Source organism: Silurus aristotelis (assembly GCF_946808225.1).
Source record: "Silurus aristotelis genome assembly, chromosome: 29".
Lineage (NCBI taxonomy): Eukaryota > Metazoa > Chordata > Actinopteri > Siluriformes > Siluridae > Silurus > Silurus aristotelis.
Genome location: NC_139602.1, coordinates 3,055,213 through 3,079,328, shown reverse-complemented (window position 1 = coordinate 3,079,328; position 24,116 = coordinate 3,055,213). Strand labels below are relative to the sequence as shown.

The 24,116-nt window shown below is 38.8% G+C and overlaps 1 protein-coding gene across 4 annotated transcripts in view; it reads right to left on the bottom strand.

Moving 5' to 3' along the window:
* Positions 1 to 9,395: 9,395 nt before the first annotated feature.
* Positions 9,396 to 24,116, bottom strand: part of LOC310722483 (capping protein, Arp2/3 and myosin-I linker protein 3-like) — a 52,686-nt gene continuing 37,965 nt past the window's right edge. For 2 of the 4 annotated variants that reach the window (XM_083534931.1, XM_083534932.1), the window contains exons 32-40: positions 18,507 to 18,586; positions 16,330 to 16,503; positions 14,411 to 14,612; positions 13,185 to 14,178; positions 12,928 to 13,040; positions 11,772 to 11,895; positions 11,411 to 11,482; positions 10,925 to 11,035; positions 9,396 to 10,150 (exon numbers count right to left, since the gene is read on the bottom strand). In XM_083534931.1, the coding sequence (XP_083391057.1) occupies positions 10,110 to 10,150; positions 10,925 to 11,035; positions 11,411 to 11,482; positions 11,772 to 11,895; positions 12,928 to 13,040; positions 13,185 to 14,178; positions 14,411 to 14,612; positions 16,330 to 16,503; positions 18,507 to 18,586 (1,911 nt within the window). In that variant the 3' untranslated portion in view covers positions 9,396 to 10,109. Of the gene's footprint in view, positions 10,151 to 10,924; positions 11,036 to 11,410; positions 11,483 to 11,771; positions 11,896 to 12,927; positions 13,041 to 13,184; positions 14,179 to 14,347; positions 14,613 to 16,329; positions 16,504 to 18,506; positions 18,587 to 24,116 lie in introns of those variants that run through there. The other 2 variants (XM_083534933.1, XM_083534934.1) reach the window with 2 other exon arrangements.

Genomic DNA, 24,116 nt, shown 5'->3' with positions numbered 1-24,116 from the left:
TCCCGTCATGAAAAAGAGTACAAATTTAAACGAAGGCAGAAAGAACCATTATCTGAATGTACCTTCTCATAGAAAAAAAAAGACTTTACATGACTTCACAATTTCCCAAAAGCTGGAAAATATTCAAACGACCTGCAAAATTCCGGCGCGTCCAACACGCTCACGTTGCCGTCGATTTGCATTGCGTCTATTGTAGCTTTTTTAGTACGTCATGTCCTTATGGATACATCGTGATTACGGGGGAAATATGGACCTACAGATTGTCTCACATTGCTTTGACACGCAGTAGGGCTCCTGTGTTCATGTCCGATTCCTCCTTTTCGCAGCCTCATCAGAGTATGACTCACGACTCATGGCTTTGACAGGCCCGGGTATCTTATTAGCTCGTCAGATGAATCACTAGGTGCCCCTGTGTGTAGATTTTTTTGGGGTTTTTTTTTACGTTTTCCGGAGACGTCCACAGGAACAGGAAAACGTTCCCTCCAGAATAGTCTGTACCAACAGCATTTCATAACTTCAGGAGGACACACCGGTCGTCCACGACATCCATGTTTCATCCCTAACACCATCACCGTACCCACTCGCGTTCATCCCGCATTTTTCCTGTCCATCTTTAGAATTTCAAATCATGTTGCTAAGTAACCGCTATATAATTACAAGCATGAAGGTTTCTGGATGTTTTTTTTCCTCCTCTAAATGGGTCACCACTCTTTTTTTTTTTCTTTCTTTTGTCTGAGGATGATCATGCACACTTTCTGTAACAAGGACACATACCCACACACAAAACACACACACACACACACACACACACACACACACACACACACAGCTGGATGCACTCATAGAAACTCAAGTGTATGTATTTATTTATAGTCAATTTCCAGTCACATCTTTGTTTTTTTGTTTGTTTTATTTTTAACATCACAGAGCAGCATAGCATCACACTAGCATAGCACATTAGCATAGCACACTAACATAGCACACTAGCATAGCACTTTAGCTACTTTCGCTCTCGACAATGGAAAAAACTCAGATAAGACGGAAGTACTTTTACTAGGACCACATGCAGCTAGAAGCAAACTTTCCGATTACCTAACATCTCTGGATGGTGTTTCTGTTTCAGCGTGTACGGCTGTCAAAGACCTTGGTGTGATTATTGACTCGAGTCTTTCCTTTGAGGCTCACGTGAATAATATTACCAGGATCGCCTTCTTTCACCTTAGAAATATTGCTAAAATTAGAAATATGATGTCGTTACAGGATGCAGAAAAACTAGTTCATGCTTTTGTTACTTCTAGATTAGACTACTGTAACGCTTTACTGTCTGGGTGTGCGAGTAGGTGCATAAATAAGCTTCAGTTAGTTCAGAATGCAGCAGCAAGAGTCCTCACTAGATCTAGGAAATATGACCACATCACCCCTGTATTAATCAGTCTACACTGGCTCCCAATCAAATCTCGCATTGATTATAAAATTTTACTACTGACATATAAAGCACTTAATGGTTTTGCACCACCGTATCTGAGTGAACTTCTGTACCAGTATGATCCTCCACGCCTACTTAGATCAAAAGGTGCAGGCTATCTGTTGGTTCCTCCAATAATGAAGATTACAGCAGGGGGCAGATCTTTCTCTTATAAAGCCCCGCAGTTATGGAACAGCCTTCCTATCAGTGTTCGGGACTCAGACACAGTCTCAGTGTTCAAGTCGAGGTTGAAAACATATTTATTCAGTCAAGCCTTTAATCAGTAGATTTTTTCTCAGGTAAAGGCTCAGATCTGGAGGGAACATTGATATAGAGTGTTTGGTGAACTGGGATATTTGTACGCTGTCGTCCCCTCACATTCACGTGTTCACTCAGGTTTGTTGATGGTGGTGTGGTGGGCCGTCTCTTATCCCAGAGATCCCTCATGTCTGTGTTGCCTTCTGGTTCTCCCTTTTAGTTATGCTGCTATAGCGAGTCTTGCCGGAGTCCAAACTGCACAGTGACTTTAACTCTCATGCAACAATAGGTACACTTAATAATCCATATCCTTCTCTTCCTGTCACCCTCTTCTCTCTCTCTCTCTCTCTCTCTCTCTCTCTCTCTCTCTCTCTCTCTCTCTCTCTCTCTCGGTCGAGTTAAACATGCTCCTGAGGCTCCAGTGACCACTGTTCCTGCCCCTCTCCCCCCCGTGGATCTTCCCACTTCATCCAGGCCTGCCTGGATTGGATGTCAACAGTCTCCTACACTGATGTCAACAGTCTCCTACACTGACTCAGAAATACACTTCGCTTTTGATCATCATCACTGCACCCCGCAACATTGTATACCCGCCACAAATGGACATTCGGTGTAACCCAGATGAGGATGGGTTCCCTCTTGAGTCTGGTTCCTCTCAAGGTTTCTTCCTTATGCCATCTCGGGGAGTTTTTCCTTGCCACAGTCGCCAGTCGCCACCGGCTTGCTCATCAGGGACAAACTTACTCATAAAGAACATATTCATTTTTAATCACCGCATTATCTGTGTAAAGCTGCTTTGAGACAATGTTCATTGTTAAAAGCGCTATACAAATAAAAATGAATTGAATTGAATTGAAAAATTCCACACACACACACACACACACACACACACACACACACACATACACAGCTGGATAAACTCATAGAAACTCAAGTGTATGTATTCATTTATAGTCAATTTCCAGTCACATCTTTGTTTTTTTTGTTTTTTTTCAACATCACAGAGCAGCATAGCACCACACTAGCATAGCACATTAGCATAGCACATTAGCATAGCACACTAACATAGCACACTAGCATAGCACACTGACATAGCACACTAGCATAGCATTTTAGCTTATTTAGCTGCAAAAAATACTGGTACATTTCCAGAAACTTTTCATGTCAACATTTTCTGGGGAATTCTGGAAATATTTCAAGTTGGAAACTTAACAGGGATTGATGAAAATTTACAGGAATGTACAGGAAATAATGTTTTAAAATTTAGGGTACCTGCATTATACACAAATATAAATATAAACATATTGTTTGGTCATACTTTGTTACATTGTTTGCAAAGTAATACAGATTTTTTTATATATTTTTTTTTACTTTAATACTTAGTATAATTTTGTTGCACAATAGCTTATACACGCAGGTTTTAAACATAAATGTATGTGATATTTGTCATTTTTACGCGAATACTCGCCAAAATGTAATTTTTAAAAAATGTGTTATGGAGGAATGTATAGTGTATGTAGGGGGCGTGGCCTCAGTAACCCTGCAGTAAGTGTGTTTTGTGCATGTGATTGATGATCGTGCAGGATAGAAATTCAAATGAAATTGCATTCAATGTGGTCGTTTCAACCAAAATGATCATGCAAGATTTTATTTATTTATTTATTTTTACTATATTTAAGCTCCCTGTTCTCGGCTCACTTGCAAATTTTATAAACTTCCAGTTGATTCCCATCAATTCCCAACACAGTTTCCAAAATCCTTTTTTTTAATCCTAGGCAAAACTACTCATACATGACGCATACATACACTTTTTGGTATTTCGATTTTCCAGTGGTTGTGTTGCGGTTGTGGACATGAATATCTTTTATTAGCAACAACCTACTGTCTTGGTGGTATGTATAATTTCCTTTGAAAATATATTTTGATGCTATAGATTTCTAACACGTGTATAGAATATAATGTGTGTAATTATATAATATGCTGCGCGTATTGATTTGACATCACGTGCTAAATGTAATAAAAAACATCCCCTAGTCAAAATCAGAACCTAGTCAGAGTTACGACTTGAAGAACTGCTTCATTTGGTCATGAGAAAAAAAAAAAAAGAAACAGACAGCAATTTGAGAAACCTTCAACAAGATTCATGTACGAAAAAAGAAGGGGAAAAAAAGACATGCAACACGACAGGATGCTACAGCTTCTATATATAAACGGCAGATTTTCACACTTTTGACAGTTTGAGAATCAGATCTGAAGATGCTCTCATTTTAATTACACTAACACTGAGAGTTTTTAAATAAGGAACAAATATATATATATATATATATATATATATATATATATATATATATATATATATATATATATACACATGTATAGATAAATGAAATGTATTTAAATAATAAATATATAAATTTATATATATATAAATCTATCTATCTATCTATCTATCTATCTATCTATCTATCTATCTATCTATCTATCTATCTATCTATCTATCTATCTATCTCACACAACTCTCACTCCATCATGTGATTGCTTATGTTTAAGTTTCAATCAAGTTCAAAATTTATGTCACTATATGTGCATTAGGGATTGTAAGATACACCGGTTTGCGTCTGTGCATCGGCATAAAAGTTAACAATGTGACGTATCGATTTAAAAAACTGTGCATCGGATACAAGTTGGCGTTTGTATCACGACGTAACATATTTGTATTAGTAAAAAAAAAACATTTATTTAAATATAATTATTAGTAGATATTCGTATTATTTAGAAGGTTCCCTGGTGGTCTAGTGGTTAGGATGCGGCGCTCTCACCGCTGCGGCCCGGGTTCGATCTCCGGTCAGGGAACCAACCCCAGCCACTCTTAGTGCCGGTCCCAAACCAGGATAAATGGGGAGGGTCGCGTTAGGAAGGGCATCCAGCGTAAAAACATGTGCCAAATCAAACATGCGGATGATCCGCTGTGGCGCCCCCTGATGGGAGAAGCCAAAAGAAAGTTTATTCTTATTATTTAGAAAGTCACCAATCATTTGTGAACAATATTTTACATGTAGATTTTTCCTCGTTTCGCTACGTGAATATGTTGCCTACAGGCCCAACACACACACACACACACACACACACACACACACACACACACACACATCATACTGTGTCTATTATGGGTGGTAAGATTCACCGCATCGATGCATCAGCATAAAAGTTTACGATGAAGTCTACATCAGATACAATTTGCCATTTGTTTTGAACATATTTTGTATATTGAATATGACGTATCACAAAACCACGGACGCCGAGGCTTGTCCTGAGAGTCACATAGAATACAGATTAACATGGCAGAGGTAGAGCTGCATCTTCTATAGACAGAACAGGAAAAAAAGATCTGGTTTTATTTATTTATTTATTTATTTTGCACTACTAAAATCCTGTTTGTGAAAGGAACATTTGTTAAAAGTCAGAAGGCACTTAAGGAAATCGATGACTTGCTGTCTGACTTGCTATCTGCACCATATTGAATTGGGGAGCATCCTATTTTTTTCATTGAATCGCATTGCGTTGAATCAAATCGACTAGCGGGAGAATAATATCGCATCGCATCGGTAGCTGCTTCACGTGTATCTTTAATGTAGTGTATGTATATCTACATATGTATTTAGATATTGCGTAAATTCAAGCTCCAATTCAAATCAAGGTTGAATTTTATCACAATACAATACAACATATAAATACAAGTATTTATTATGCAGTCATACTCACACACATTATTATACACACACACATTTATGCAAATGCTTGAATTTTTTTGGATAAAATTGTACAGATTATGGGAATTACCTGTGTGTATTCGAGAACGGCAGATCGCCTTTAAACACACATGGTCCTGCTTTTGAGCATGGGAAAAAAAACAGGCATAGAAAATGTGGACTGAAGAAATAAATTGTATTTCAGATGTCAGATGTATTATGATCTAAGACAAAAGCAAACACCAATTTGAGAAAAAAAAAAAGAAATCTAATTAAAACGAATACAACAATATATGAACATCTTAAAAATGGGACTAAAATTTGGGTCATCAGAATGCAAATCAAATGCACCGTCAGTGAGCTTATGAGATGAGATGATTTGCAAAGACTAAGAGAATAATGTGAAAGTTCCATAAGTTTAATAAAGTGAAAAGAATAAAGGCGATCATTGAGAAAGGGGTTGTCCCCAAAGACAAAAAAAACCTTAAAGAGTAAGGAATATACATTCGACAAAAATAATTGGCACAATAAACAACAATAAACACAAAGCATGGAAACTAAGGAACTAAGTATATAGGAGAAATGGGACACAGGTGGCAGTAATGATACAATTGTCAGACAATTAGAATGATTGATATCATTAGGGGAAAAGTGGAGACTTCTAGTGGCCGAAACACAGCATTACATGTTCTAATCCAGTCAGAATATTGTAAGTGTTTGTAACTCTGAAAAACGCATCCTTGATAATATTTATGATCCATCACCTTAAAAACCTTTGGTATTCCTAATAAGCAGGTAAAGAAATCCAGAATGATCAGGGAACTGATTTTATATCAATGATCATGAGTACACGCTCATAATTATCCAAACTTGTCATTTAAATTAGGCTCAATATGCAAAAATGTATATATTCAGGTGCTTTTCTCTGTATCTTTAGTATGTTATATTATATTTATATTTAAGGTCTGGGTATGGTTGACTGCATGGCTAAGGAGAAATAAAGAGACATGGATGAGAACATCCACACAGCCCACTCTCATACACAGTTACACCATCAACAAGCAAAGAACAGCATAAAAACAAATTCAGAAGGTTAAGTAATATGGTTATTGGTTGCTTCGAAATTACTGAACAATCATACCGTTATAAAGGCTGGATCATTATCATATCTCACCCACATTACATGTTTCACAGCGCAAACACGTCCCCACGGGTCAGAAGGTCTAACAATGGGCCTCATTTTCTTCGAGATATTAAACGTGCAGCCAGCGTATGCTTTTGTAGACAAATTGTAACAAAGATGTCAGGTCATTATTTGGTCAAATTAATTTAACTGGGTTAATTAATAACTGTGTTAATGCTAAGATGTATTTCTCATCCACCACTGGCAAAGCAGGTCCAATAATATATAAGAATTTTGCTTTTAATACTGAAAAATATTGTGCAGATTATTATCTGAAATTTTTGGTAAATTGTACAAGTTACCACTAAAAGCCTATGAATACAAACCCCACCATGCGAAGAAGTCTTAAATAAACATGGCTAAGAATCTAAGATAAACTAAAGGAGAACAAGTGAGACAGAGGGACCCTACAGCCACAGTGGTCCTTGTTTCCTCCCACGACTGACTCATCACATCGATAGGTGAAAAGGGATCGCTGCTCGGTTGCTCCTAACAACCTGACTGCTAGATGACAGGTTTCTGGTGTGTGTGTGTGTGTACCTATAAATTCATGTAGATTTGTGGCGCGAGATACTGAGATCTGCGTACAAAGTCTAAATCCTCTTTGTTGGTGTTTGGTGCCCCCTGCTGGTGTCTTTACAGATTACCAAAATGTGAGTATATTTAGTAGACCGCCTTTATCAAGAGCATCTCAATTATTCAATTGGATATTTTTGATGTTATTGGATTTGCTCAAGGAACTGAAAGTGGTAACTTGGCGGTGCTGGGACTTTAATTTATAACCTTCTGATCAAAAGTAAAAAAAAAAAAAATTTAAACACTGAGCTGTCACTGCCTTTGTTTCACGGCTAGTTCACAAAAAGAAATTTGCCTTTTAGTGATGTGTAACACTTCAAAATTTAGGAAAATTTATATATTGAGACGTTTCATCGTTTGTGTGTATTTTATGTTTAATGTAAAATGGTTCTGTTGTTCTACTCCAATAATATATCATATATAGTACAATGATGATGTCCTATAATTAGCCAATGAGGGGTTTCTCCATGTTTGAGGGACAGACTGTGTTTGTCCAGATTGTTGCTGTTTAAAGATTCACCTTATTGTGCATTTGTTCATGTAGACAAGGGCCATTGTGGTTTAAAATAGACATAAGGAGACATATTTATTTGGGAATTATTTTATTAAGAAGGTGTAAAGAAATTATTTGTCACTTTATTATTTTGTTTAGATTGGTTAATTGTAATATACAATTAACCAATCTAAAGAAAATAATTAAGTGACAAATTTCTAGGCGAATTCTCAATCTATCAGCTGGGACCTCAGGCCCCTGTGTGCCAACTTAATACCCCCATACCCATAGGAGGGTTACAGTATGTTTTAGTGTTGTTCTTGCCTTTGAACTTAAAAACAAGGACAAGTTAGGTTATGTTATGTTACTTAAGTTAGTAAGGATATTTCCTGTTTGCCATGTATTGAATATGCCATTATACTGTTGCAAACTTCAATTTCATAGCACTTTGTCCACCTTCCAAAAAATTTATGTACTTTAACCTTAAAAAAAATTTTACACTTTAAACTTAACCTTACCCTCGAGTAACCCCTCTTGAGCCACGGTTTTCAGGAGGTGACATAGGGACAGATCCATTTAGTAGATTTCGCATAGGAGTCACTTGTAACTTTAAAGAAAGCTCTGAGATTGATAGGGTTAGTAGGCTAGAAGGACCTGTTCTTCTTATATGTCTCTGGAAGTAGTTTTGAGAAAAAGCCAACAGCCCAGATCTTTTACCAGATTCAAATCTAGGGTTAGATTTCACAAAATTTAACAAGAACCTTTCAGGTAAAAACTGATGTCAACAATCATAAACTAAAGTTTTTAATCACCTGATTGCCTATGAGTCCAGGATTTTGGAGGACGGTCTGGATTGAATAGAACTACTGCCCTCTATTAATGTCACAGAGCTCCTCTCTCCAAAATTTTTCTCTAACAAGGCTTTAGCTCCAATACTTTGCACAAAGGTTTTAAATCCAAACAAACAAGGGCCACACCTTAGAGTCCATTGTAAATTAAGATCTGAAAGGTGAAAACTTGTGTGGTTTGGTTGGAATGAAAACCTGCACCCACATGTTACTCCGAACTAACCCTAACCATTTCTCAATAACTATAACAATAACCCTCACCCTGCACGCTGAAAAAGGACGCTAAAATCTTTCGTTGAGTACAACAGCGGCCTCTAGAGGCGAATCACTGAACATCATGCACAAGTATGTAGCATCAGGTCAGTAGCATCAACATCAGCTTCTCCTACATAACTTGAGGCGTCTTAATATTAATATTATAAATAGAACTACAAGTAGAAATGGACTTAACTTTTTAGTTAAGTTTTCCCTGTTTCGCAAGTAAAAATATATTTATTTTGGATATAACTGTATTTATTTGGAGTTTTTCTTTTTGTTTCCGTTTGAACGCATGTCTTTCATTTTCCTAAGTGTTTAGTTATGTTTATTTCCAGTAGCACATTTTCATGATACTTTACCCTTTTTTTGAAATAATGTTATTATTTTCGTAATAATAGTATTATTTTACATGGAGCGTTGAGTTTGTAGCAATCTTAAAAACCATAATCAATTATCAGCAAATACAATCCAACCTAGCAATCAGTTTCGGTAAAATCCACTATCGATCGACCTCTAGCCAGAAACAAGGATTCTTTATTTTAGGATTTCATATGTATGTCTTTAATTCATATATATAATTCCTCATTTTGTACAAAATATATTAGACATCAGCTCAGGAAAGCAGATAGGCATAAATATCAACAAAAAAAAAAAAAAAAAAATTCAATAGCAAAGAATACTAGAGGTCGTAATAAACATAATCTGTGAGCCCAAAAACAAACAAAATATCGATCTTTTTTTCTTTTTTTTAAATAAACAAATACAAATATATTTCCATTTCTAGTAGCACAGCTGTAAAAAAAATTAAAGAAAATATCAATTATTATAAATTTTTTAATGACAATAATAACAATTATAATAATAATATAATAATAAGTCATTCATTTCGGTGCTTGGCCCCCTAGCAATCGTAAGCTAGCATCTGAGTTGCAAGCATTTGAGTCAACATAGAAATACTGAAAATTGTTACAAACTTGCGTTGTAGTGTGACAAACTTTGCAATGCGTGTAGGAAAAAACAAACAAAAAAAACTTGCGAGTACACATTCATACATGTCAGCTCGAGTGCATAATCGCTTTACATAAATGCCATCGGCAGCTTTTTCTACATCCATTTTGGTTCCGATCTCGGTGCCATCGATCGCACCTGTTTCTTTCATTCATCCATTTATGTGTTTTCTTTCCGTTCTTGGAGTGTTTGTTCGCAATCGTTGTCGCCGCCCTCGCCGTCATCCCTGTTGTCATGACAACCTCCCGGTCAGCCCTCGGCGGGGAAGCGGTCACAAGGGCTCGCTGTTGCCAGGCAACGCTCCAAAACTATCTATATAATGGGAAATGCAGTGGAAGGGGATGAAATGGGAGCATAAAATGAAGAAGAAAATAAAAAAGGGACAAAGAAAGAGCAATTAGAGAAAATGTGTTATTTTAGGGTATTTCAGTGACAGCAAGTCTAATTACTGTAGGTGCGTGTTATCGGACACGTCGCTATGCAAGAGTGCAATTTTTGGATTTTGGATTCAACCGTTGGATTCACAAGAGGACTAATGATCCATTATTTCTTCTTCAGAAGAAAACAACCTGTCATTTCAAAACCAGAAATTGAAATCTAGTACCCAGAATGCACAATTTAATTAAACATGGCAACCCACACATGAGCCTCACATTCTACTAATGACTGCACCTGGAATTTAATTCAAACAATCAACCATTTTTGAACAGAAGTATTAGGACACCTGATTGCATTAAATTTTCCCTTCACTTAAACTAGGAGACCTAAAAACCTGTGCCCAAAGCCAGTTCCATGAAGATATGGTTAAATAAATGGGTTGGAGTGGAAGATCTCGTTCTATAGAGCTCCACCCTATTAAACATCTATTTGGGATGAATTGAAACAGCAGCCCAGGCCTCCTCACCTCATCTACATCAGTACCTGACTTTACTCCAACACTCCAAAACTGGTTGTACATTTTCACGAGAACGTATCAGTGTAAGTGTGAGTGTGTGAAAGAGAAAGGAACTCAGAGAGAGTTGACAACATACATATAAGTTATATGTGACATAAATCAAACACACAAACACACACACACAACAGTACCAGGCTGGTCCAGGGATAGGTTTCTGTTCTGGGGGGCTCTAGGTTTTTTCACAGGGGGGTTGCGAGGGATTGGGGGCCTCTCCAGGTTATTAGGGCTGTCCCTGTCTGTGCCTGTAGCAAACAAACATTGCGCAAGGACAAGATCAGGACACTTTAGACGGGAAACAGAACAGACACAAGTTGGACGTCTGATTTAAAACACACACACACACACAAAGACACACATAAAAAGTGAGTATTATTTCACATATACAAAGCCCTATAATGATGATTATAATGACAGAAATCAATTAACAAACAAATACAATTCGAAATATTTGCCTTTAATATAAACAAAGACAAAAGGTAACGGTGTGGAGGTACAGGTGTAACAATGTCCTAGAGGTGTGTGTACAGATACGTTACACTAATATATAGTGAGCCGTGGCACAAATAATTGCGTGTGGTGTTGTGTGTGTATGTTTGTGTGCAACCAAAACAACACACCTGTGTCACAAGACAAAGCTTTTCTGCTCCTCTGTGGTTTGACTGGAGCCTGCGGTCTCACACACTCCTCGCCTGTGCACCATGCATACACACAAAGATCTGCTAACTACCCAGGATTCATTTCATCAGAAGCTTCAGTTAAAAATATGTGTATGAAGTGTATGGTCAAGTACATTTCTGCTGCTGAATTACATCAATTGCAAGTAATGAAAGAGATTGCAGTCCAGATACATGAGCAAAAGAACCTACATAACTACTAAGTATAATAAATATTAAATTGCTCGTACATAGTATTTACGATAAAACTACTGTTTTAATCAATGGTAAGACATAATATTGGCAAGTCAGAATAAAAGCAGACCTTGAGTATGGGAGCGTTCAGTCAGCCCTAAGGTAGGTTTTGTAGAGGCTGGGGGTGTAGCTGGCAGGATTCTCCTATCACTGGTTGATTCAGTTGGTGAGAGGATATACGAAGCGGTCTTTGGCTATGAGTCAGTAAGGAAAATGGCATCGAAATCAATTCACCAGGCACTTTATAGATTTACTTTTATCTCGTTCATACAAATGAGCAGCTATGGGATTTAACTCAGGGGCCCAGGAGTGGAAGCTTGTTGTGGCTGAGATTTCAACTTACAACCGCCAAGTCCAGTGCCTTAAGCATTAAGCTACGACCTCCCCAGAGGGCAGCTAAATACACATTTCAATTGACATTTATGGAATTAGTGTTATACGATTGATGCACGTGTGGAGCGAAGGCTGGCCCGTGTGGTCCAATCCAACAAACAGATGCTGTTAATGCTTGATAGGTCAGGACTTTTTTGGCAGCAAAAGGGGGGCCAACATAATATTAGGCGGATGGTCATAATGTTATGCCAGATTGGTGTATACAACTGAGGGGTTAAAGACTTTGTTCACTAAACAAGCAGTGGCAGCTTGGTTTTGCTGAGATTTTAATGTATTACTGTCTGATCAGAAGTCAGAAAAAGTTAAAATCTGGTTACTGCAGCATGTTCTGAGAGCTAAATATAACGCATAGTTAATCCGATGGTCCTCAAGGTCTGTACTGTACACTGTTCAGGATGAGGGGTCTTGATGCTGCAATGTCTTGATTCTGTTTTTTACTAAGGGTACCACAGAGCCCATTTTGGGCTTTCATGCAACATTGAATCTGTAAAATCTGCCAAAGTGCTTGAGCTTTTAAACTTGATATAAAGGCTGGCCATAAAATTTTCTCGGCATGGGACTTTGGATCCAAAAGTTCAAATCCAAGCCACACCAAGCTGCCACCCGTGGGCCCCAGGGAAAGGCCCTTAGTTGCTGTGTATGAATGTGTATGAATGAGATAGATGTAAGTCGCTCTGGATAAGAAGCATCTGCCAAATGTGCAAATGTAAAATGTTTAAACTCATACTTTACACACATTTAATAAAAATTTGCAATATGCACTCCTCAATCGATGGAAACATAGCAAACAGGGAGATCAATCCAAATATGAGCAATTAAAGATACGTGCATACCTTAGCTGGGATTGGAGGATGATGTGCCTCTGTTTCTCTTACTCGCTCTATGTTATCTTTGTCCTTCCTGTCTGTTCGAAAACTATTGGTCTCTCCAAGTTCATCCTCGGTACCTAAAAGATATATTTTTTAAATTGAGTAAAAAACACACTGCATGTCATGGAATTCATTGTAGAGTTTAAGAATTCAAGCAGACAGGACAGATTAATTAAACAAATATTTCAAGGCTTTATGTACTTTGGGAGATGTTGCAGTACCTGAGCTCTCCTGCAGAGGTCTCTGTCTGAGTTTGGCTAAACTGGGCTTGCTGCTCTGTGGAGGAGGCTCTGGTTTGGATGGGCACAGTACCAGGCGCCCCACTGATGTCCCTCTCGTGCCTACCCCCTTGCATCTCTCGTCTGATGGACATGGCTCGATCTGGTGTTCCATTTGTGGATCTGAGGGTGGGCTTCTATCCATCGACTGCTCCCAGGAGCCTGAATCAGAGTGTGAGTCTTCACAGTGAATTTGCTTATCGGCGTCGGGGCAAAAATCTCTCTCGGCAATGGGCGATGGGATCCTGTGTGTGTGTCTGTCTATCTGCCGGTCCATCCACTGCCTCTCAGACTGCCTGTCCACCTGCCTTAAGTCGGTCCACTGTGTGTCCGGCTGCTGCTTCGACTCTGCCCACTTCCTATCTGCCCCTTTTCGGGTCTCTAACCACTGCTTCTGTTGAGCCTCAGCCTGCCTGTCGATCTGCCTCAGAGTGTGTCTGTCTAACTCCCTCTCTGAATGCCTGTCTGCCCTCCATAGACTCTGCCTGTCTAACTCTCGGTCTATCTGTCTTAAAGCCTGTCTGTCTAGCTCTCTCTCTGCCTTCCACAACGTCTGCCGGTCTAGCTCCCTGTCGGTTTGTCTCAAAGTGTGTCTGTCTATCTCTCTCTCACCAGGCTTATCGATCTGCCTCGGCGTTGCTCGGTCAAGCTCCTTCTCACTGTTCCTTATGGTCTGTCTGTCTGCTTCTCTCTCTGAGGTTTTGTCCATCTGCCTTGATGCCTGCCTTTCCAACACTCTGTTTACGTGGCGCAGAGTTTGTCCGTCCGTCTCACTCTCAGATTTCCGGAGACTTTGCCACTCAAGCTCTCGGTCGAGTTGCTTTTGCCTGTCTGTCTCCCAGCTCGCCTGCCTGTCGCCTGGCTTTAATGTCCGCCTGTCGATCTCTCTGTCCGTTAGTCCTGAGCATGGGTCATGGTCAGGCTCCATTTCAGATATCTGGAATTACAAAGAACAGGACATGGGGAATATTTTTATAATGGAATCAACTTTGGGTTTTGCTTTTGGAACGAAACAATTCTGGGGCTAGGGTTGTCAAATAACTGTGGCATATATCACTTTGGTGGGTGATTTTCGCTTAAGGGCCCAGCATTGGCAACTTACACAATTTTTTCTTTTTGTCATTTTATAAGCAACTAACAAAGCTTCACAATTCTAAACTGGGCTATACCATTTTGCCAGTGTAAAAGGGGTGCTTGTTGGTCCTGAATGTGGACAGTGGCATTCCATGGATGGAGCGTATTTCCATCAATCCTACTCTGGGTTCGTCCATTTTCTGCTCTTCTACATTTCCATCGGATTCAACCGGGCAGCCACCTCTACCGGGTATCCTGGGGGGCTGGAGAAGAGTGTAGACGTTCTCAAGGGCATTCCTAGATAAGGTCAGGGGTAAAAAAAATAAATAGAGGGTCAGCCTATTGAATGTAAAAATAGTATTATATACAAAAAAAAAAGTTATATTATCAGCCTTAATGAGTTCTTCCCTGCTTTACGAATGATGTTCAAGCGACTTTAACAATTGACTACCTGTGGTACATATAATACAAGTGCTAAGTACTGTATACAGTATATACACTATGAATACTTTATATAGGGTGACACAGGGAAACAGGACATTTTGGAGTTGGTGACCCTGTGGTGTTGGCAATTGTTTGGTGCGACCTTGTTTAGAACCCCTTGCCATTAGTTATAATGGAGCAGTGGAGTGGAGCGCAACAAGCGTTAGCTGTTTTTTATAAAAATGGTAAGCTAATGGTTAGCTGCTTTTTATAAAAATGGTAATAGAGTGTGAGTGCTGCATAAATGTAATTTTGGCGTCAATACCAGATAGAAAGTCATGATCGTGTCCCACAGGCTAATTTCATATAAATGGGTCCGGCCTTAAAAAAAGTCCCCAGGTGGTGTTTAAATGGCCTGCACACCAGAGAATATTATGGTTACTAGAGCTGCCATCATGAGGAGCCCTCTGCGCTACGTTCCACAATACGCCTAATCGCTGTGTGTTGAGCGGTTTCTTTGAAACGGTGCATCCATGAGCAGACGGGACACGATCACGATGTCCTAACTTGGGCCGAAATCCCCTTTGCACAGCACTCACACTATAGCCATTCTTATAAAAGATACCACTCCACTGCTCCCTTATAAATAGGGTTGCCAAATGCATGGAAACTGCACGGGAAATAACAAGAATTAACTAGAAATGTACAAAATTCCAGGTAAGCCTATAACAGGGAAGTTAAATGTTGTTAAAAAAAAACTTGCAGGATAATCTTGGTTAAAACAATAAGACTGAATGCAATTTCAGTTGAATTTCTCACACAGCACACTTACTGTAGGGCTACTGAGGCCACACCCCCAACATGCACTATTTCTTCATAACATACACATCATTTCTTAAATCCTCACAGAAAATAATGTAAAAATTACTACTAATTATTCTAACAATTAAATCAAAGTCAAACATGTTTAAATCTGTATTAGTTAATGTGTTTTAGTTTATGACCAAACAAATGCATATATGTAGGTTTATATATGATACAGTTTATATAAATTTCACCAAATTTCTAAATAATACCCATACATTCCTGTGTTTCCAAACTGGACTATTTCCAAAATTCCCCAGATGAAGTTTCCATGGAAAATTTCCATAAAATTGACCAACTGCTAGTTCCAAAATTTCCCTTTTCCCTGCGCCACCCTGTATATGTATGAACTCTCTGTTAACAGTGAAGTCACTCCATGTCAAGACTTGAACATAAAAAAAAGCATCCTGTAGGAATGTTCTAGAATGCCAGAAAGTAAAGTGGAATCACTAGGACCACTAGGATAGCTTGGTCATACATGTTTATAGACTGTCCATAGGCTTAGTGAAGTTCTTGTTAAGGAAATTAGTACATTGAAAGACTTCAGGAGTTCCTACGGAGAACTCTGAGAGTCAACGATTTCACTGCATCAAGAAAAAACCCTCCAATTTACACAATTTTCATCAGTGTGGCTATGGGGTTTCCAACACATTATAAGATATAGCTAAAATTGGCATTTTATTATTAGTGTTTTCACAGATTTTACAGCAAAGCATTACTAACTGACCCAGTGGGAGCCGTCGCAACGGTCCGGCAATCCTCGCTACAGGCCACGCCCACTGAATCAGAATCCTGATTGGACAACGTGGAATTACGGTTCCTACGAAAACCAAAGATGGCCAGCATGTTGCGTCTCTTCTTTCGCCGGAGAGAGTGGGCTTTGTGAAGCGAGGATAACTGACTGAGAACAAGAGGTGGGAAAAAAGATAAAAGAGACAATGAAGAGAAAGAGCGAGAAGATCCTACACCAAAAATTGTTAGTTATTGTTAGATATTAATAGTGCTCATTTTCTAACTAACTCACATATGTTTATTGTCAAAACCAGGAACTAGAAACAAGGGAACATGTACTATGGGGAAACCCATGCTGCATCCAAATTCACACTATTCTCCCTAAATAGTATCCAAGATTAGAATTAGCATGTCCCGAATTGTAGTATGTTTAAACAAGAACCTCATATGGCCTACTGTTAATAGTAGATATTTGGAAGTGTGTATCTGGAGTGTATATATATTATTAGATATGTTTTCCAAAATGAATTATCCCACAGTTGTCCTGTCCCTTTCTTCTTTCAGGATCTTTCTGGTTCATACTGATGCCATACAATACCTCTGGGTGGAGTTCTCTTAATTTGAACACACTAAAGATCCATAAGGTTAGTGTGGATGGATAAACTCAAGAACCATGAAGACAGATTTGAATGATAATTAATATAAACCATTTGCTGCAATGGGCTGAGGGATGCAATTGCCATGAACAGTTCATGACCTCAACAATGATGGAACTGCAATGATTGGACATTCTGTGTCAACAGATGAGCACTGGGTTCCCCTCTTGAATCCGGTTCCTCTCAAGTTTTCTTCCTCATACCATCTCACGGAGGGTTTTTCCTGCCACTGTTGCCACTGGGTCGCTCATTAGAGACAAATCTATAGGGACTTATTTATAAATATTCGTAATCTATTCATTTGTGTAACAGCTGCTTTGGAACAACCAAAGTTAAATGCACTTTACAAATCAATCAAATAAATTGAATTCCTTGCACGAAAGAGCAGGAGGAGTATAAAAAAAAAACTTATAACTGAAATGTGAAAAAATGACTCTAGCGCCGAATAAATCGAGAATAGCTGAAATGAAACGACATTGAAATTAAGACCACGGTAGGCGTACTGGGAAAACGTCTCACTTCAGGAATCTCATTTTAACATACTAAAACTCGGGACACACTAAATAGCATCCTGGATACTATTTAAGTAAACTGAGACATGGTTCTTCTCAAACCTGTTCCCAAACCAATAGGTTGGCGTGGAAGATCTCTTGCTATAGAGCTCTAATGAACACATTTGGGATGAATTGGAACGGCTACCCAGGCCTCCTCACCTCCCCTACATCAGTACCTGACTTTCCTAACACCCTTGTGGTTCATTGAGCACGGATCTCTACAACATCTAGTGGAACATCTTCCCTGAAAAATGGAGATTATTATAAGGGAAAACATGTTGATTAGGATGTCAAAAAAAAGAAGCATATACCAATCTTATACTAAGGTGTCTACAAACATTAGAGGAACAGGGAGGCATAATCCAAAGACATCTGGTAAAACACTCATTGAGATTCAGGAAGCCGCGTAATTTTTACCTTTTTATGAAACGGTTTGTCTCGTAATACATTCTCTCCATACGCCATGTGGAAAAAACTTCAATATTTTAACACCAACCATTGATTTTTTTTTTTTTTAAATGTCCCTCTCCCATCCCATCGTAGACAAGTAAAACACCAGTGCCGGGTTCTTAATCATGTATGTCACGAAGTAAACTTGAATATTTCAAAAGTTTCCCCTTCATCACTATTTATGACCCGGATATTTAGACCCACTGCATTATTTATCCAGCCAATGCGCTCGATCTGACTCTCTCGATCCCTCGCCGGCCCGCAGAAACCCCATAATTCCGTGCAGCTGTTGCCTGGCAACTACATAAGTACTCAGAGAGCCTGAGAAGTTGCTAGGCAACAGCGTGAGCCAGCACTAGAGGGCAAATTTAGAGCAGATTCATTAGAAATGTGTTTAACGGGAGAGGGAAAAAATGTAATTACAGTAAAAGCGTGTACGGTATTCCTCTGGAGACTCATCTGTCTGGTTAGTAAAGTGTGTGTGTGTGTGTGTGTGTGTGTGTGAGACCTACCTATCGGGTAGAACTCGTTTGCTGTAAAAATCAGGCAGTCCATCATCCAACGGAGTGACAGATCCATTTTCAGTACAGTGCTGAGACAGTAAGAGAGGGAATGAGAAAAAGGGGCCGAGAGAAGAAGAAAGAAAAGAAGTTGTACGATTATCATTATTGCTTGGTTTATAAAACTGCACATTTACTGCACATGCTCTGTTTGCATCTATAAAAATGCTGAAAAACAGAAAAAAAATAGAAGCTGGAATTCTAATGGTTTCCAATACAAACACCAGTACACACCATCAGCTGTTAAAGAACAAAACTGTTTTCAAATGGCTTCTATTGTGTATTAATGTGTAAATCAATGTCATCAAGCCAAAAAATAAAAACATAAAATGTGAGAACTTTTTGCAATCTGGATGCCTAATGGAGTCCTAATAGAGTTCTAATGGTATATAGTAGACCCCTACAAGTGATCTTTTAATGGAGGAAATATTTAGCTTCTTAATGGTTTCCATTAGACATAACATGGCAACAATAGTAGGCAAAAAATGGCCAGTAGATACCAAACAGGGTTATTCCATTAATTCCAAAAATTCCATTAATCCACATTAATTTCCATTAAAACCATTATAAATCCAAATGAGGTTTGCCATTGGATTTTTTGTTGTTTTTTTCCAGTAGGGAATACTTTATTTATTTTTTCCAACCTAGGAGAAAAGCATGTCCCTTTACACCTCTCCCACCTGTAGCCTACAGACATCTGTTATCACGAACCATGGTGCCAAGCCCCAGGAAATATATATATATATATATATATACACACACACACACATTACATTTTATTGGTTTGTTTATCACAACTGGGTCGACAGAAGGTTCGGTTCCAAAACATGAACATGCTACTATGTGAAAAACAAGTCTTGCACAGTAATAACTGCAGGGTATTTTCTGGACTGCTACAGCATAATGAAGGCTAATGGAAGCTGAGCTCCTGCTTGATAAAAGCCCAAAACCATTACAGGAAAAAAAAAAACAAGGTCAAAAACAAGATTCCAGGATTTAGCACACGATTTATTCAGCGCAAATTTCAGCATCAGGTTCAACTGAATTATAAACATTTTTTGCTAAATCATGTGGCAAATACATTTCTGAGGTCAGTTTTCTTCCACGTTTCTTTCACTATATGATGCAGGCGATGCTCAGTACGCGTTTTGTGGGCAAAATTCATATCTACGTATTTGTATGTAAATCTGAGGTTTTTGGCCTGTGTACAGGGAAGACTCATGTGACTGAGTGTGCAAGTCATGATTCTTGATGGTTCACATCAGCAGTTTTTGTAATAATACCTGATATCTACACTAATCCGGATAAATTCATCCACACTGAAACGTCTGAAAACTTTCACGTCCCTGTATTGAATATTAGCAAAACATCGTTTCCGCCTGCCGTTTATTAACTTTCCGGTTCTCGGAAACGCCAAGGTAATGAGTAAAAATGTGTCATCATTGCCGAAAGCGTTCGATCCACAATGGAGTTTTCAAATTTGTCCACTTTGAAGAGCGTTTTTCGAAAATCTATGTTTTGATTGAAAACGCCATCTCAGCGTTTTCACTCAAAAACCTATTATTTTAAACTTATATCATTTGAGAACATAATGAGGAATGTACAAGTTTTTCCAACAAACAGCTTGAACCAAATTCCTTGTGTGTGTCAACACACTTGGCCAATAAACCTGATTCTGATTCTGAATATTATGAGCAATTGTTCTGCACAGCTTGCCATATTTATAAAGAAATATGCTACGTACACTATATGGACAAAGGTATTGGACTTTTTTGTGGTTCTTACTCAAATTTTTACCTCAGATTTGGAGGTAAAAAATGTATAAGCATAGAATTTTCCCTTTACATGAACAAGGAGGTCCAAACCTGTTCCAGCATGACAACGCCCCTGTGCCAGCTTCGAAAAGGTATGCTTTCCATTGTTTAGAATGGAAGATCTCCTGCTATAGAGATCTGATCTCAACCATATGGAACACCTTTGGTATGAACTGTACCCCCTCACATCACCTACATCTGTACCTGAGTTTACTAACAATCTAAAGGCTGATTGAGCAGAAATGTCCAAAAGACACACTCCAAAATCTAGTGGAACATCTTCCCAGAAAAGTGCAAAAATAGGGACTAAATGCGAAAAGGAGTTCATACCAGGTGTCCATATAATGTATATTAAAAACGATATATTGATATTTGCTTACATCTTGACTATATGAAGACAGATCAAATTGTGCTGTCTGAAAGTTATTGTCCAAACTGCGATCCAGTCAGGTGATAAGACCAAGGGGTTTGGCTTTGCTGCAAAAAATGAAACCAATCATCTTGTTTTGTTGAGTAATAGGTGTTTTGAGGGTAATTTCTTATCTTTTTCTTCACCTTCGATTTGAAGCAATTGCTGTGAAACATTACTCCCTTGTCCCCTGTATTTTGGAAGCCTTGATTGCCTTTTTTTTTTTGGGAGTATTTCCCACCAAACTGTATAACAGGACCACGTCCCAATAGACCCCTGAATATTGTTTGGTGTGTTTTCTTTCAAAAAATATCAAATCAGATCCAATAGATCGTACAGGGTCACTGCTGACCAGTTAACGCGTTCACTCATTCTCAGGTCCTATAATATCTAAATCAATAATTAAATAACACGTGAAATATCTCTTCATTTACCAGTATCTTCATGCACTTTTCTAGAATTCTTCTCTCCTTATTATGGAACTTCGGCAACCCTTATTTTTCAAGACTAATGTCTCAGAGCAGGCTTGAAAACAGAGAACTGATTCATCTGATTTTTTCCAGCTGGCTTTCTTAATAGAACACTCTCGTTAGCAACAGTATAAAACACACACACACACACACTTCCCTCGATAACCTTCATATCAGCTGCCTTGTTGATTCCACTTGTACCTCCAAAACAACTCTGAATCATCAAGGACTCCACAAAACTTATGGTATGCTGTAGTATCTGGCACCAAGATCCTACCTGCAGATCCTTTAAATCCGGCAAGATGGAAGGTGGAGGCTCGGACTAGGACCAGCTGTGTCCACCACATAATGCTGAATGGATTGGATTGATATTTGGAAAATTGTTAGGCCAAGTTGAGATCTTAACACTGTCATGTTCCTCAAACCATCCTGAACTATTCTGTGGATATACCAGCGGATTATTGGCTAAAAGAGGTCACTGTCATTAAGCCATAATGCTGTCATGAAGAGATGGAACCTGGTCTGTAACTATGTTTAGGTAGGTGGTCAAAGAAACACCAACGTGAATGCCAGGACACAAGGTTTTCTAGCAGAACACTGCTTCCGCCGGCTAGGCTTCTTTCCAGTATATCCAGGTACCATCTGTTCCCCTTCCCTTGTAAGCAAAGCATATAACCCTGGCCTTTATACCATAATTTAAAAGAGATCTTGATTCATTAGACCAGGCCATCTTCTTCCCTATAGTCCATTGCCTATTGTAAGTGCATTTGGTGGTGTACTGATATCAAGTGCATTTGGTGGCCACTTTGACCACTATAAAGTTCCATACGCAGCAAGCTATCATGCATTGTGTGTACTGTCACCTTTCTATCTTAGCCAACATTAACGCTTTCAGCCATTTGTGCTCCAGACACTCTTTTGTAGGATCAGAAAAGACAGGTTAACATTTGCTCCCCAGATATGAGGGGACCCTGTCATCAGCTCATCAACTGGCCTTCCTTGGACCACTTTACTGTATGTTGGTACTAACCACCAGAAACAAACACTACAGGTCCTGTTGTTTTGGAGATTCCCTCACCCAATCATCCAGTCATTACAATTTGACCGTCGTCAAAGTCACTCCTACATTTTTCCATTTTTCCTGCTTCCAACACATCAACTTCAAGAAGTGGCCATTCACTTGCTGCATAATATAATCCCACCTCTTAAAAGGTCCCATTGTGATGAGATAATTGCTGTTATTCCCTTTACACATCAGTGGTTTTAAATGTAATAGCTAATTGGTATATCCTGGGGTAAGAAATAGTTCAACGAGCCTTTGACACCCATCACCCTGTCACAGGTTCACCAGTTGCCCTTCCTTGGACCACTTTTGTAGGTACTAACCACTGCAATCTGGAAACAAACCCCATAAGTCCTTTTGCTTTGGAGATTCTCTGACCCACTCGTCTAGCCAACACTCGTTATGCCTTACACTCCAACACATCAACTTTCTGTAAATTTTAGTGATTTTAAATGTTATGGTTAATTGGTGTATCCTGGGATGGACAAATCATTAGCCTACATGAGAAATCTTATTTACAGCTGCCTGCTGAACCAAAAGTCTTCTGCTGATATCTCATCCAAACTGCCTTATGCAAAATTTTCTTTAGACGCTTTCACAAATTTTATTGGTGGTGCTTCCCATGCTCTAAAGGTTTTACTGGAATGTCCCAGTATGTAGTGGTGTCCATCTGGTACCCTTCCTTGGACTGATATTGGTAGGTACTAACCACTGCATTCCGAAAACAAACCGCACTAGTCCTGTCGCTTTGGAGATTCTCTGATCTGGTTGTCCAGGCCTCGCAAATTGGCACTTGACAAAGTCACTCCTGACACTTGCTCATTTTTCCTGCTTCCATCACATTGAAGTATCCTGGGGTGGACAAATTGTTAGCCTGTGTGAGAAATCTTATTCCCAGCTTCCTGTTAAACCAAAAGTATCCTTGAACACATTCAAATCTTTTGGTGCTACTTCCCATTTTCCAAACGTCCAGGTAGGTAGTCATGTCTAATCTACACAAATTGGTCTGCCAAATGTTTGAGCAAATGTACTACTGAGGTGAATTCAAGTACCTCCTACTCGAAATGCTGATTTCTCTCTTTGTTTTTCAGCCTGATACTTTGGTCTATTCCAACCAGAGAAAGTGAAGGCAAGTCTGTAATGCATATGTTGCACAAATTTCGTTCATCACTCTTACCAACCACTGCAGTTCATTGATTTTTGCTGAATGCAAAGAAAGTCTATAGTGGACCACATCATTACTATGACTGATGCTTAGCCTTGCATAAAATTCCCATATAAAACAGACACTCACTTTAGAGAAATATATTGTGGGCGCACAAGTGGATCTCTCTTTCTTTTACACACATACACAAACATGGTAATTGTAACCGGAGGCTCTTTTAATAACAAATGCATCTGGTATGCGGGACGCTTTCTATTATCAATTGCAAGCCACAGTAAATTTGTATGAATAAAACATTTTGATGCATTAGCCAGAGTCCAATGTTTGACTTTTTAAGGAACATTTATTAATGCATTCCCACGCAGCTCGCTTCCTTTCGGTTATTTCGCTCCGTTATTCATCCAGTTAGCGATACATCCATCCATGTCTGTGCAATCGCTGCGCTTGAATCCTTTCATTTTCTTAAGCGAATAAAATATTGAATCAAACAAGTTTACATGGATATCATGAATATTCATTCTAGATGAGTAGAGCTGATGGAAAGCCTTCATTCCAGAGTGCTTAAACAGCATTTACTACTTTTCGAAAAAGGGCCTTGACCTTTGAGCTTATTCACTTCGGAAATACAGCGCTTTCATGTT